The sequence below is a fragment of the Hipposideros armiger genome, unplaced genomic scaffold, assembly GCF_001890085.2.
Source record: "Hipposideros armiger isolate ML-2016 unplaced genomic scaffold, ASM189008v1 scaffold_481, whole genome shotgun sequence".
In the NCBI taxonomy this organism is placed as follows: Eukaryota; Metazoa; Chordata; class Mammalia; order Chiroptera; family Hipposideridae; genus Hipposideros; species Hipposideros armiger.
This window is the reverse complement of record NW_017731831.1, coordinates 1116037-1132375: the sequence shown is the minus strand read 5'-3', so window position 1 is coordinate 1132375 and position 16339 is coordinate 1116037. Positions and strand designations below refer to the sequence as shown.

Below are 16339 nucleotides of genomic sequence, written 5' to 3'. Positions count from 1 at the left end.
ATTGCTATTTAGATCTCAGCAAATGTTTTGTGAATTTTAATTGCAAGCATTTTCAGAATTTCCTGGATAACACCAGGATGACTAGTTAACTGTGCTAAGTTTCATAAATGTTGTAAGTTTATTTCAATTCCAAGCATGAAGTAAACATTTAAAGTTCATTTTGGTTAGATGGTGTTCTGACTAAAATCTCTTCTAGGAGGTGGCAGATGACTCAGTTTAGGCACAGGCACCAGCCAAGTTATTAAGCACGTGACTTTGCTAGTTAAGTGAGAGACGTGTTAAGACTGCCATCTGCAAAGGGGGGAAATCATTTTCAAGCTTTGAGGATGCCAGCAAACTTGGGATGTTATAACGGATTTAGAAATTTTCCTGAGAATTATTTTATTCCTGAGAAAAATAATATCATATCTATCCTGATTAAAGGCTTCACATATAAGTATAATTGCATAGTCTATGTAAACCTATAATTTTGTAGTATATTTTCATTTTCTTATATTTAATTACTTTTCTCATTCTCAAAAAACCTAATCAGCTTAGTGATGTTTAATGATGAAGCATGCCCAAGTAAGATTGTTTATAGAGCCACACCTACCCTCTAAATGTAAACTTTCATTGTTTAGGCTTAATCTGTTAGAGGCGGCACCTCCGTTTATGGGTAACCCTGTTGGACAGATACTGTCCTACCCACCTTGGGTCCCTCTCCCAGGGTTCCCATCAGGAGTATATGAAGCCTTTCTCTCAGAAGTGACCCTAGTGATACAATAAATGAGCCTCTGTTGGAAGGTTAGCTATTAAGTTTGTACTTAGAAGAAAGGAGCATAAGTGTATCCATGTCGATCCACTCCTGACAAATGACTTCTTCTCTAGGTTGATAAAGAGACAAATACTGATGAGGTCGGTAACGCCAGCATGGCAGTTCGCCCCAAAGACCGCAGCGGGCTGAGTGCCCGGCAGCGCCCCTTTGTGAGGAGCAGCGTGATCGTGCGCTCCCAGACCTTCTCTCCTGGAGAGCGGAACCAGTACATCTGCCGGGTAAGGGGGCCGGGGCTCCTGCCAGGTGCTGGGAGCTGAGCACCGTCCCTCCCGCCAGCCAGTGGCCCGTTACGTTCTCTGTAGAGTGGGGATGTTCAAATTCCGACTACAAATATTAATAGCCAGAAAAATATCACACTCATATGGTTCTTTTCAGTTTGGGTTGCAGCGGTGGTTCTCAAAATTTAATGTCTCATTGGCTCTTACACCATTTATGTGGCAAATAAGTAGAAGTTAGGACCTGGCTACAAGTATATTTGTACTTCAGTCTGTATTTAGAAACTTCAAGTGCCTTGAGACTTATATTTTGTATATTTCTGCTGTATATCAAACACCATGTTAGTCCTTCTGAACCAAAAATTGTGCATTAGATTTTAGAACAAAAATCATCTTTTAATAATGCCTCTAGACACTGAATCAGATTCGTAGTTCTGTGGAGAATGCTTGTAGGATTTGCATCAATTTATCAGATTCTACTTCCAGCAGTATTTATGTAGTAATGTAGATTTCATATTATAAAATGGGTTAGAAAATACCTTTTAAATTTATTCATTCAATTCAACAAATTTTTTTTTTTAAGATTTTATTGGGGAATTGGGGGAGGGGGAACAGTGTTGGGGAATTGGGGAAAGAAACCAGCCAAGTTGTTGTTCTTCAGTCTTCGTTGTGGAGGGCACCAGTCGCCATCTGGCTGCCCATCGGCAGCTCATGGCCTCTAAGCTCAAGGTGCTGTGATCAATCTTAGTTGCGGGTGGACGTAGCCACCATCCCATGCGGGAGTTGAACCCGGCAGCCTTGTTGTTAAGAGTGCACGCTCTATCCACTGAGCCATCCGGGCGGCAGCTCAGCTCAAGGTGCCGAGTTTAGTCTTAGTTGCGGGTGGGCATAGCCCACCATCGAACAGGCAATCTTGTTGTTACATTAGCTGAGCCGTCCTGCCACCTGTTGGCACTCAGTGACAGCTCAGCTCGGGTGCAGGGTCACTGGCTCATGTGGGAATCAAACCAGCGGCCCTGTTGCTCAGAGCTCACGCTCTTAAGCCAACTCTTAACCAACTGAGCCACTTGGTCGGCCCTCAACAAATATTTTTATTAAGCACCTGCTATTAAGCATGTTTCTAGATACTGGGGATTTGTCTGTGAACAACAAAAAGGCCCAGAGCACTGCCCTTGCAGAGCCTACATTCTTGTGAGATGAGCCAAGCAATAAGCATAATAACTAAATGCGAAGTGTCCTGGATGGGGACCAACGCTGTGGGACGTAATAGAGGAAGTTAAGAGGGATTGGGAATGGTGAGGACAAGGGATGAACATTTAAGTAGGGTTCAGAGTAGGCTTCATTGATAAGATGACGTTTCAGCAAAGACCTGAAGCCAGTGAGCAAGTGAGAATGGGCTGAGCATTCTGGATTGTGCAAACTGTGTTTGAGCTCTGATTTTAAGCTCTGTGCATCAGCTTTTCTTTAAAAAATGAATATTGCATATTGGCTAAAAATACAAAGGATAATTTTATTTCAGAGTATGTATAATTATTTTAACACATGACTCCTGATAACTGCCACCAAAAGGTAATTGTCTAAATTATTATTTTTTTAAAATTCCATTATTTAAGAAAGCATAGAACAGGGAAAAACTTGTTTGGGGAGGATTTTCTTAAGGAAATTAAACTCCTGTTCTCACTACCTGCTCCATCTGATACACTTCTCAACTGTAAATGTCCACTATCACTCTGTTATGCAGTGATTTCCTTTTTTTTTTTTTTTTTGTCCTTTGTTGCCAGTTAAACCGAAGTGACAGTGACAGTTCAACCCTGGCTAAAAAATCACTGTTTGTAAGAAACTCCACTGAACGGCGCAGCTTGAGAGTCAAAAGGGTACGTATTCCCTCAGCAGCAGCCCGCTCCTAGACCAATCCAGAGTCATGAGTGCGAAGCATAAATATCAGAACTGTTGAGTATCAGTGCTCCACACTCTTGGGTTATTGAATGCAGCCGCTGTGGTTACAGAGGAGGGTAGGAGGGGCACCCTTTGGCAGTGGATACGGGATGGACACCAGGTGCTGTTGATAGGTGGTGTGAAGTGACACGGGGTCGGAGGGTACAGCATTATGTCAGTTACGTTAAGAGGATGTGCTTGAGAGCATTCATTCATCGCTGGTTTGGATGCTGAGCAAATGAAGGCAGAAGTTGAGTTTGTGGCGTCGATGAAGAAGGAGCACGTATTCCTGCTGATGGCTGCTTGTTTTCACACATGTCTGGCTCTTGAGCGATTGTGGGAAAAGTGTAACACCCGGTACCGGGCATGTGTTCCAGTAAATGAGTAACACGGTTTTAGTAACTTTCTTATAAACAGATATTTTTAGAAGGTTAAGATTGATGTGGATGGGAAAGCTTAAGTCGTGTGTTCCTGGAGGCCATAGGTCCCTGGATGACCTTTAAAGCATAAATCTGAGAGAATATTAAATATTAATAAGTTAAAAGGCTGGACAGTTCAAGTAGTTCAAAAACTCCGTTTACTTACCAACAGCTGAAATCCTAATGGGAAGTTTTTTCTTTACTAAGAATTTGTTTAGTAATCATTTGCTAAGCTGTTTTATTTCAGCTTAAAGTGCAGTGTCGGTAAGTATGAACCACTGTGTGTGCTAAGCCCTGGGGCGCTGCCTGCAGGCGCTTCCTGTCTAGAGTTGGTGCTCAGAGGAGCACGTAAGACTACTTAGCGTGGTGGGTAAAAGAAGAGAATGAGCTGGTTGGGAGAATCAAAAAGGCCTTCTGGGGCAAGTCTGTGGCCTTCACACCTGGATAAAATTGCAGAAGAAAATGGTAGCCTTGTGGGAAGTGGGGGATAGATACCAGGTGCTGTTGGTAAGTGGTGTGAAATGACTCATGGGGGCAGGAAAACACATTCAAGGGACAAGAAGTGATCAAGCTCAGCCAGCGCCTAGGCACTGGGAATGAAGACTGGGAAGGTGAATTAGTCTCATTACCAGTGACTCTCTGGTTTAATGCTGCTATGTGCACAGTACTAGAGGTATGAATAGGCTCATTTGGGTCCCCTGCTTAATGTCCTAGTTACTTGAAAGTAATAAGCATATTTCTTTCTCTAAGGTAAAAATGCTAGCATTTATTTAGTATTAGCATTTTCAGGAAATTTTGAAGTGTGGATCTTTTAGATTGTCGAACTTTACCCTTTTAAAAGCACCTAAATTTCCATTATGAGTGAAAATTCTTCTCAACTCCTTTATATGTCACCTGCATACGTTTGAAGGATGGTAGCACTCTTCAGAGAAATTTTAACCAGAAGTGTTTATGAAGTGAGTGAAGCTGAATAACAGGTTACTGATAAACTCAGTTATTAGAGCTACTTGAACCACACAAAGGTTAATCCTGAAACGTTGTGTAGGAGATGATTGTTAAATGGTTTTTAAAGCAGACAGATATGGTTAGTAGAAGTGAATGGGGAACAATATTCTAATTTAAGTGTTACAGCAAAAAAGGTATAGGGGTGTAAGAGCACAGAAGCATCTGCAAAGCTCATTGAAAGGTTTACCCGACTGGAAAACCAAAGTGGCAGGCACAAGAGGCCTGAGGTTAGTGCTGGTGCCTCCTTGTGCTGGCTCAGGAGAGCGGGTGGCACACGTCTCTTCCCAATTCAGAGACATCACATTGACAGCTGGAAAACAGTTATGGCGGGAGTATTTATACCAATGAAATTGGCCAACCCTACAGATCAGTGAGCCAGTTGTGAAACATTTACCAGCAGGCCACTGCACATTAGAGTCCCTTAGAAAGGCTACATGTACATGACAGCTAGGAAGGATTACCGATTTTGAAAAACGAGGAATACAATCAAACAGAGTACGTATCTAGATGACTCTACTCTGTAATAAGTTTGTTAGAGCATACGTTAAGTAAAGGGAACCTAATTATAAGAATGCTACAGGATGGTAGAGAATGTTACAGCAGTATGTGTTGCACAAGGAGGAAGAGGACTAGGAGGAAACAATGAGAGCTATTCAGACTTGGGCTAAGGCTCCGAAACATGAAAAGGGGCAGACAGGCCCTCTCCCGTCCATCTGTCATGAGCACCACCACTGTTCCAGATCTTCAAGCTAGACTACTTCTCAAGCTTGAGTCCCTTCTCTCTTGTATCAAATAATACCAGTTTTTATTAGTAATCTCTTATTTTCCATTCCCACTGCCAACAATAAGTAAGAAATGCCCTCCTTGTTTGCCTCTGCTCATGCAGTCTTACCCAGCCGTGTTCGAATTTCTTACTAAAGCGAGTCTGACCCAGCCCTGAGTGAGCTCCCCCTTCCCTGCCTCCCTGTGGCACAGAAGTCACTGTTTTCACTGTTTACTGATGGTTATTGTCTCCTACCATCCTCTAATCGAAGTCCTCAAGGTCAGAAATTATGTCTTCTCTTCCAAGTGTTTTGCCTACAAATCCCCAGCTGTCATTTATTCATACGTATTCATTAATTATTTCTCGATAAATTGATAAGATTGGCCACAGGAAGAACACCAATGATCTGGGGGGTGAAAGTAGATATTAGACAATGGGAGATCAAGGAAGGAGCTGGAATTTAAGCATATTGATCAGAGGAAGGAGTCCAACTCTTATATCTGCTGACCAGCTTACATTCTGGCTGGCACTTCTAGAAACAATAGGAAGAGGTGTAAGCTGTGGGGATACAATCACGTGTCCTGAAATGGAGGAAATGTAAGTTTCTTATAATGTATTTGTTTTTCACAGAGGGTGGCCTTTGTGTAGTAAATTGGTCAGGCCAAGCTAGGCCATACCATGGTAACAACTTTAAACATACCTGGTTTAAAACAATAAAGGTTTATTTCTTGCTTAGCTACTTGTTCATTGCAGGTAGCTGGATGCTCTTTTGTTGTCATCAGTCAGGACTCAAGCTAATAGGGCCTCCATCCCTGGATCTTTGCTGTCCCTCTAACAGGTGACAGAAATATACAGATCTCACACTGGCTTTGAAAAGTTTCTGCCTGGAAGTGATAGATATCTGTCATTGGCCAAAGCAAGTCACTTGGCTGGTTATGCCTCACTCAAGGAAGCAAGGAAATGCCATCCCATCATGTGCCAGGAAGGAGGGAAAGTAGAATAATGAGCAGCAATATGATCAAGGTGTTTTGTTGTTTGTTTTCTGACTACCCAGACGGTTTGCCAACCCGTCCTTAGAAGAACAGCACAGGAATGCCCAGTGCGCACATCTCTAGACTTAGAACTGGATCTTCAGGCATCTCTAACCCGGCAGAGTCGCCTCAATGATGAACTGCAGGCCCTGAGGGGCTTGAGGCAAAAGCTGGAGGAACTGAAAGCTCAGGGAGAGACGGACCTTCCACCAGGTGTGCTGGAAGATGAGCAGTTCCAGAAGCTCCTGAAACAAGCTGAGAAGCAGGTACAGATTTCAGTGCCTTCGTTATCTCTGAGGGGCTTACAGAGAGTTGCCTTTTTTAAAGCCTGCCATGTAGAGGGTACCCAGTTTGCACCTCAGTTTTGCTCAAGTCTTCAAATCCTTTTTAAGAATGTGAAACACATCTTTTCCCATAGTTAGAGGCCTTTTTAAAACCTAGGACATTAAGGGTAGTACTGCCACCCCCCCAAGGTGCACGTAACAGGTGCCCCCACCATGCCACCCCCCTTCGCAGCTGCAGCTCTAGTGGCCACTGGTTTCCTGACAGAAACATGGCAGCGAGGGGAAGTGATTGTCTTCATTTCTGCCCAGCGTGTTCCTTTGTCTCAATGTGAGACTTGGCAAATAAATACAGTATAACTTTAAATATAAATGATAACTTTTGTTTGAAATTTCTATGAGTGGGTCTTTAAGATTCATTAACCACATCAATTATAAACGTATTGCTAATTTTAATGCTTCTAAGTTTTCAGGTTCTTTTTTACCTTCAAGAAAGGTCACACGTCACATATTGTAATTCTCCCTTGCCTTTCAGCATACAAACAACTATACAAGATAGGATAAAATCATGGATTAAAAAATAGGTATTTTTAAGGGACTATTTCTATTATTCTGCCACCTAAATATAACCCAAAATTTCAAGAACCTTCATATTTATGAAATTGATTTATTCTCTGAAGATTAGAATTTATATATTTTGTAAATCACTTTATTATGCTAAAAAAAAATGATACTTCTGGAGAAAAAAAACAACAAGGAAGAGGACTTGCCCCACAAGAAATTGGGATTTGTTAAGCTGGTAACATAGGTAAACAGTAAGGAACTGGCAGAAGGATTGAGACCGGTCATCGGCATGAGTCGGCAGCCCAGAAACAGACGCGTGTTTGTAGGGCGTTGCTCTGTGATGGAGGCAGCCTGTCCGCCAGTGGCTAAGGGAGGAGCTGTTGAGTCAGTGACGCTGGAAAGAAGATGATCCACGTGGAGAAGACAACATGGGATCCCTGCGTCATATACAAAAATCAACTCCCAGTAGATTAAGGACTTAAATGTCAAAAGTAAAAGTTGAAAACCCAGAGTACAAATATGGGATGTATCCTTTTATGTTTCGGTTTTTGTATCTTCAGCACCTATTCCATTCCCTACCTCGTTGGAGATAAGGTAGATTGGAGCAAAATTGTTAAGAGCCTGGAATGTCTAAGTGATGGGGAGACACTGAAGTTCCTAAAGACAAACCCTTTGGGAACAGTGTGCTGGTGACGTGTGTGGCACTGGCTAGACGGGGAGGTTCCTTCCATGTCCCTGGGGCTACACAAATTCCGCAAGATACGGTGAGGAGCTTGCACAAGATCCAAGCAGTATGTCTAATACTAATTCAAAGAAACAGGAGGAGTGAGACATCTTTTCAAAGGTAAAAGTATCGTAAATATACTGTCGTCCTCAGGGATTTTTTTCAGTCTTTCATTATAGAATTCTGCTAAGATTTTTGCTGGTATTGATCAGTGATTGGAGGTTTGCAGGGTTTTAGGGTAATGCTTGTTTTCCTTTTACGTTAAAGAAATCCTTACTCCAAGTAGATGAAAACAGGAAGGAGTGTAGGACCCAACAGCCCAGGAGATAGGTCTTCAGAGCCAACTTAGATGCGTTGCTCAGAGCCTCTGAAACCTGCACTTGAGTAAGAGTTGATGTCTGATGCACACCTGTTCATTTTAATAATTTGTCCTTTATTGAGCCAGTCAAGAATGTGTGTTTGTTTTCAGCTGCAGAAAGTTCTGAGAGGGGTTTCTTGGGGGAACTTGAACAGAAGTGTTCCCTGTAAAGAAGATAAACCTCTTCATGCAAACCCTCCCCCAGGGTGCCTTCAGCCTAGTGTGTTAATGCTCCAGGGGAGTCACAAGGCCATCTTTTCCTTTTTCCGTATTACAGTGCCTTGTAATAGATGTCCCAACCAACCTTGGTGAAATCTCCTCTGCCTCATTAAAACCTGCTGATCTTGCTTACCAGACACTGCATTCTCCTATTTTGAGTTTTGTTTACCCTCCTACCTGCCACTAGAATAAAGGATTTCCCTTAGACTTGCTGGGGAAGGGATAAATGCAGCATATAAAGAATGATGAAAACTGACTGATGGGCACTTTTGGTGGCCCCAGGAGAGCTTGGTCACCTGAGGGCCTGTGCCCTGCCCTCAGGGTTAGACACGGCCACGATGTGGGCACCCTTGGTCCAGGCTGTATCTTGGTATTTCTGAGACCAAGTTCCAGGAGTACCATGGTCTAGGGATATTATCAGATCAAATCAGTTAGTGTTTCATAGGGACAGGTTTGTACACTAGCCTGGACTCTCAGACACACTGTTCTGAAACAGGAGTTTTATGCTGTCCTGTGCCCAGTAACCCACGTGATTACGATCTAGGAAAATAGCGGCAGTGATAAGGAGAAAATGGCCTGTTCACACCTCCCACGCTGCCAAGATCCCTGACTGCCCCTTGTTTGTTTGTTTTCATACCTGTCATGCCAACCTATCATGCTGTTCTTAGTGACAGAAATAGTCATAGGAATGCCAGACCGATTTTCCAGACATAATATGAGTGAAGTTAAACTAAATTCCCTTGTCAGTGACCTCTTTGAAAACTGTCACCTCTGTCATTCAGGCAGCCGTTTGTGTGACATGAGTGGTATTTTTCCCGTTTCGTCTCGTAATTATTAGCATTCTTATTATCCCTATTGGAAGTTACCATCTAAAAAGTAGGTGCTGGCTAAAATACCTGCCTGGGCTATCATTTCCTGTGCTGACCTCAGAACCAGCATCTCCTTAAAAGTGCTGCTGTAGGTGTGTGAGGTTTTGCTTTTTAAATTCTCAACACACCCCAGCTCTTCTGCACAAGGCCAGTGCCATTGGCCAATAGAGTTAGCTGGAATGCCACATTGGGTGCACTTTTCTCACAGAGCAGGCCTCCTATCAGCAGCATAACAATGCTCATTCAGATGAGGGAACAACTTCTCACTCGGACTTCATGGGGTTTTCCAGCTTGCATCAAGAATGCAGAGGTTCAAGGGCCTGGGTCTCCTGAGTCTTTCCCGATGCAGGATGTAAGCTGATCTTGTTCCAGCTTTGGAAGTGCTTTAGAAGAGCGGCACTTTAGAATTCTTCTTTTGTAAAATAGTGCTTTGTTTTTGTATTAATTTGCAGCTGTTCAGTCATTAAATGACACCTACTTAGGCGCGAGTCTAGCCTCATACGTTTCTGCTGATGACTGCAATCACCCTTACTCGAGTTGCGCTGATGATTTTGTTTAGAAATTTAATTCTGTCTTAGTAGCGGATTTCTGATCTGTGTCATCTGATGAACCAACACTGAGTTGGTTTCATAATCAGTTTGCACACCAAGGTCCTGGGAGAGAAGAGCCCAAGGAGGTTTCTCTTGTGATTGTGCAGAGCCTGAGATAAACACTCCCATTCCACAGTTCCATGAAGGGGGTGCAGCTCCAGGGAGCAGAGGGGAGCGAGGAAGAAGGTGGCCACTGTGTGTGTTGCTTGCTGGCTGCCAGAGGACCGGCTCCTGGGGGCCTGTAGAGTGCGTCTCAGTCATCCCGCAGAGAGGGGAAAGGAGAATGGTTCTACCCGTGTGCCTGTGTGGGTGCCAAGCAGTCTCGTGGCATATTTCGGCTTCAACAGGAAAACCTGTGGCAGGGGCCGGAGGCTCAGGGAGGAATGAGGAGAGACTCTAGTGTGCCTTTGTGAAGTCCACTAGACACACACACACACACACACACACACACACACACGTCCCTCTAGAGGGCTGTGACCACAAGGAAGCAGGAAAGGTCAAGAGGATCTGAGCTGATGTGTGAGAGATGTCTGATTCAGAATGAGAATATACATTTCCCAGTTATCAAGAAAATTCCAGCCTAAGCAAACATGAATATAGACATACATAAATAACGAAGGGCCATTAAGAGCTGAGATAGTTGTATTCAGCCTGCTCCATACCAGTGCTATCATTTTCCTAGAGCTTTACTGTGAACAATATTATGTAGGGGTGCTCAGATAAAACCCTTTTAGAGGAGTTAAAACTCATATGCACAAAATGCTGTGATTCCCCCCCACAATATGGGGCCCAAACTCTAGCTAGCCTGATGATACCCAGTGAAAAAGTCACTGGTATACGCTGGAGGTCCTTGTTTCAGGTCTAAATAACAGCAAGGCTAAGAGACCCACGGGCGTTTCTGGGGTGAGGGCGAGAGCCTCTGACGTCTGCCAGCTTTGCGTGCTCATTACCCTCCCCGCTGTTCCTTTCCTTCACAGCTCCTTCCGCTTTCTCATCGAACAAAAAAATAATTAAATAAAAACAAATCTGCCTCATAAAATGCCAGATAAAGTGTGCATATCTGTCGCTTTGTTTTTTTCTGTGCTCAAATAGGATTTTATATACTTGTCTATAAAATATGAGAATTGGATTCAGATAGCCACAAAGAGTGTTTCTAGTGATCTCTTTGAGATCAAATGTAATATGCTAAAAAGAGATCAAATGTAATCTGCTTTCAATAGTAAGTGAAGATTCAGGGAAATGTGCGGAACTTGAAGGCTACTTGGCCTAAAAGAACCAAACCGCTAGGGTACGTGGAGCACTTCGATAATTCTGAAGTCCAAGGAAAGATCCGATTCCTTGAAGCTTTCCCATATAAAGATGTTCACAGTTCAGTCTTACGCAGGTCATGTAGAGCAGATCTGTATTGAACCTTGGGAAACCGCCAAGCCTGCCTCCCCTCCATCTTTGTCTCCTGCCTGCTGGCCATTGTGGCATCAAGCAGCAGTGAAGGAAAAGCTCACAAAACAAGATGCTGTTTTATGCTGTTTTAAAAACAATCTGGGCCGGCCGAGTGGCGCGATGGTTAAGAACTGGCTTGGGATGCCAGAGGACCCCGGTTCGGATCCCACATATGAGGGCCAGTGACACTGCCCTCCACAGCTAAGATGCTGAACAACAGCTCAACCTGGAGCTGGGCTGCCCTGAGTCCCCGGGACGGCGTAGGCTGCAGCTCCTGTGGCAGTGGGTTGCCATGGGACCCTATGCAGCCAGCAGCTAGCGTGAGCGGCCAGCAGCCGCAGTGAGTGGCCATCCAGAAGCCGGCGACTGATGTGCCTCGCCCGGGAAGAGCGCAATGATGGTGCCAACTTGGGCCAGTGAAGCAACATCCTCCACAACTAGACTGAAGAACAAAAGGACAGCAACTTGTCTGTTCCCCTTCCCCCAATTCCCCAGCGCTGTTCCCATCCCCCCAATTCCCCAATAAAAATCTTTTAAAAAAACCAACAATCTGACTCCCCTGAGTACAGATGTTTCTATCTTTATTTTTACCAGCTCTGTATATATAGACTATTTGAGTTACATGCTTTTTTTAGTCACCACTGAAGTTTGTAATAGCCAGCTCTGTGAAAATGCAGACCGTTTCCACTGTGTGCCTTTCATTACGGCCACAGAAGTTGGTAATAACCACTGACTTATCTTTCCTGCTTGCTCTTCCTTTCCACGTGCTCTTCTGTATATACGAGTACATGCGGACACACCAACACACACTCACACGCTGCCCTTCCGTGTCCCTGGCGTGCCAGGGATTTGTGAGGGTTTCGGCAGGGTGCTCATAAAATGCCCAACGATGAGCAAAGAGCCTGCCCATTGCCATAAAAAATACGGCTCCCAGAAAAGCAGTTAATTGAAGCCCAAAGCACATCCTGGATTCGCCTCCCTGATCAGGGAAGCTGTCGGGTCTCCGGGTCATACTCCATAACCTTCCTCCTTGGTGGTTGAAAGTCTGTTTTGTAGCTTGGAATAAAAACTGAATCAGAGTTAGTATCCTTGTGTGTTGTACAACCTCCCGAGGAAGCGGAGCAGGAAATGTAGGACTGTAAATTAAGACTGGATTGTGTGCCTTGTTCCGTTAGGCTTCTTAATGTGCCAGTGAGTAAATCACAGGACCTTTCTGCTGGTCAGGCTCCCAGCACTTAAACTGAAGGTTAATCACACTCTTCTGAATCTGGGGCATATAGAGTAGCTTCCGATTCTTGTGAATCAGGCAGCTTATAGTGACTTGCTGGATGGGAAGGGGAGAGGTGTGCCCAGGAACGGCTGGCATTTTCCCCAAGGAGCCTCATGTTGCTTACAAAGCAGAAATTTCTTTTTCTTCCTCGGAGTGTTTACCTGTCAAAACACCAAAGTTCAGGAAACTTTATAATAAGACAGATGTTAACATTTTTAAAAGTTAGACTCTGCTAAGAAAATTACATGTCAAAGATATTAATACACCTCATTCAACAAAATAAATCTTAATGATTGCAGTGAAGTATTCAACGCTGAGATTTAACTGCCTGAAAAGTTGGCTACTATCGATTATTAACAGCTGACAAATTTTATGATATATGTTGTCACCCAAATTTTTGCAAGAAAGACACAGATATAGGTACAGCTATAAATATGTGAACACAGAGACAAATGGAGTCTTCAGTGAAGCATGTTCTCATTTCGTAGGAAAAGGAATATCTGTGTGTGTTCCACTGCCTGTCTTGTTTTGCAAAAAGCAGCCAAGTTTCAAAGTGATTTTGTAGTCACCACAAAAATGCTGGTAGTTGAAAATATCAGCAGCCATTAGGCTAGAGGGACTGTCTTAATAGTGCTCTAAAGGGGATAAAATAGAACACCACAGTTCCATTCACATGGAAAGTGACAGAAGACTGAGTAGGATCCTGGGGGCCTGTTGTATTTCTGATCTGATAAAATACATTTTCTTGGGGAAACTGGACCTAAGCACATTAGCAGGTACGTACCTTCTCTGGCTTTTCCTAAACTCAATAAGCAGACAGCCAGTTTAAGATTGGTTAAGTCATAATTTACCAAGAATTACAATAGCAGCAGCAGTTCAGTATAATCACTAATTTACTCATTTGACATATCACATCATGGTAGAAGTCACTTCTTTGTGTTTACTAAGTCAGTAGTTCTTTACCTGGGACCTAATGAAAAAGCATCCATTTACTAAAAATAAGGCTTCAGAAGAACTAAAGTATCACATTTGTCCACTTTGAACTTGAATTACATAAATTCAGAAGCTCCAAGTAACAGCTAATCTAGCTCATCAATTACAAAATATTCAAGAAAGAATTGTTACTTAACAAATACAGACCACTTTTCTAAAGAAAATCTTTCTAAACAGGGGGAAGGAAGGCAGTAAAAAATATCTAGAAAAGAGAATCCTTTGTGGTGAAAAAAATCAGAGGTCACCACATTAGATTATCATTAGCATAGTTTGAGGGATACCCTATTGTAGAGGATTTAGCTTTCTGTGCAGTGAAGACTTAAGACTATTTAATATAATACATATGCACTCAATGAAGGGAAGTGGTGCCATCTAAAAGCAGTCGTTATCCCCATCTGACAGAAATAAAAATCTAATTTAATTTACTTTGTGTTTTGGGGACTGCAAGACCTTATAAATATGTGAGTTGGCTTTGGTATTTGTTTGGAAAGCTGCTTTAAGAAAATGAATTCTGAACAAAATGCTTGGTGCTGATACAGGGAACTTTCCTCTTTATTTGCCTCCCAATCCTCACCAGGGATGTTGGGGAAACTTAGCTACCCAAGCAGTGCTCTGGGAGGCCGCCATGTGCTACAACTCATATACTGCTACCCTTATTCCTAAGTAACAGAAACCACCGCTAATTTTATCCCTGTCTGTGACTTGGTTTATTAAAATCTGCATCTCAGCGTCTTTCTGGTACATTTACTGTCTTGTCCGTAGCTACATCTCTAGCTCCTAGTACAGTACCTGGCATATAGTTAAAAAACAAAAAACTAATAGCTGAACACTGAAATAGTGGATTTTATGATGTGTTGGGTACTACTCTAAGTACTTTACATATATTAACTCATTTAAACTTTGCAACAACCCTTTGAAGTAAGTGCTTATTCCCAGTTTACAGATGAGAAAACTGGTACAGGAAGGGCAAGCAATTTGCCCAGATGCACATCGCTAGTGAATGTCAGAGATGGAATTTGAACCCAGGCAATAAGGCTCCAGAGTTTGTGCTTTTCATTAACTTACACCTCCTTTTTTAGAAGGAAATCAATAAATATTTCTTGATTGGATAAATGAATGAATGAAAGAGGAACTTTTAATATAATATTTATTCCATTTTTATTTTTAAAATACGTTCATGCAAAATTGTGCTAAAGTCACATTGTGTGATATACAGCAGTGAGTAAAACAGGTTACAACCACATGCAATAGTGTGTGTGATTCTTGTAAGCATAATACTGAACAAGAGAAGGAAGACCTAAAGAGTACCTGCTGTACTGTTGCATTTATATAAGCAAAATAGGCAAAAGTGACCTGTGCTATTAGAAGTCAGATGCTGGTAACTCTTGGGGCTGGTTACTGGAAGCAGACAAAGGGGGTTCTGGGAACTGGGAATGTTTGTTTCTTCCTCTGGTGCTGGTTACATGGGTGTGTTCAGTTTGTAAAAGTTCTTTGAGCTATAATTTATGTGTACTTTTTGGTATGTAAATTCTACTTCAAGAAACAGTTTTTAAATGGCAAAAATAGAAGAAAAGGTTGAAACAATGAATAAGAGGTTGAAAGAATATTCACCAAAATGTTAACAGTATATATTTCTTGCACACAGCGCCATAAGTAATGTTTAGTTTCCTTTTTGAGGGTTCTTAGGTTTTCTAGATGTAATAAACTGATCATGTATTGCCTATGTAATAAGATTTTTTTAATGCAATAAAATAAACTCTCCCCAAATCAGTGACTGCCCCACCTAAGCATGCGTTCAACCCGTCCCGTGAGTATTGTCCCCTGATTGTGAGAAAAGACACCCACCTCATGAGCTGCCTGTTTCCCTCCTGGCTTTAGTTCAGAATCCTTCAAGCCTTATAGCATGTCTTCGGGGATTTGTAATTAACATTTTATGGGATCTTTGTGTTTTTATTTCCTTTGCCAGGCTGAACAGTCAAAAGAAGAGCAGAAGCAAGATTTGAATGCCGAGAAATTGATGAGGCAGGTCTCCAAGGACGTGTGTCGCCTCCGCGAACAGAGCCGGAAGGTTCCCCGGCAGGTGCAGTCCTTCAGGTAAACGGCCCTGCCTGTGGGGTTGTCCGCATGTGGTCTGAATTATGTAGGAGTTCACCTCAGAGTGCTGGAAGTTACTATCAGGATATGAGACGCCAAACCCTGTCCTCCCAGACTGGACGTCTAAGTCTCCATTTGCTCCTTCCTGAGGGTACAAACCCCACTGGCAGCAGTCCTGGCCCCCAACGAACCCAGGGGGTCCCCAGCTCTCAGAAGCAGTTAGCACATCTCATGGACAGATCTTGATGCAGAATACAAAGAAGTACAGAAAAGACATTTATCAGGGTTTTGCCCACTCATCCCAGAGACACTCCTTGGGCACCCCCATAAGCCGCGTGCCGTGCTGGGCCCTGAAGCACACATGCGCCTGCTCACAGGGCTCGGGCTGTGGGGAGGGGCAGGGAAGCACACCGTCGCAGCGCCGGTAGGGCCGAGCCCACCGAAGGCCTAAGTTGGGCCCTGCCAGGGCGCACAGGAGGAACCTAAACCTGTGCAGGGCCCGCAGAAGCTAGCAGGAGGTTATAAAACAGGCAGTATTTGCACCATGGCGGAGGGGTACGAGCTTTTCAGGCACTCGGGGGGTAGGTTGAGGAGGGCCTCACGGCGGAGGGACCAGCATGGACGGAGGCACAGAGCCTTCGCAGGCAAGACAAGCTCCGTGTGCGTGCGGGAGCGCCAGCTGCTGAGCCTGTGGGGCGGCTTGGCTCACTCCACACAGGGCCTGGCCTGCTTTGTCCGAGGTGTTCACCCAGGGG

The 16339-nt window shown here is 43.5% G+C and overlaps 1 protein-coding gene across 1 annotated transcript in view; it reads left to right on the top strand.

Annotated features, from left to right (window-relative positions):
• WWC2 (WW and C2 domain containing 2) overlaps window positions 1-16339 on the top strand; it is a 189115-nt gene that overhangs the window by 167308 nt on the left and 5468 nt on the right. The window contains exons 19-22 of the mRNA XM_019666959.1: window positions 868-1032; window positions 2811-2903; window positions 6206-6448; window positions 15457-15584. Coding sequence (XP_019522504.1) covers window positions 868-1032; window positions 2811-2903; window positions 6206-6448; window positions 15457-15584 — 629 coding nt within the window. The remainder of the gene's footprint in view (window positions 1-867; window positions 1033-2810; window positions 2904-6205; window positions 6449-15456; window positions 15585-16339) is intronic.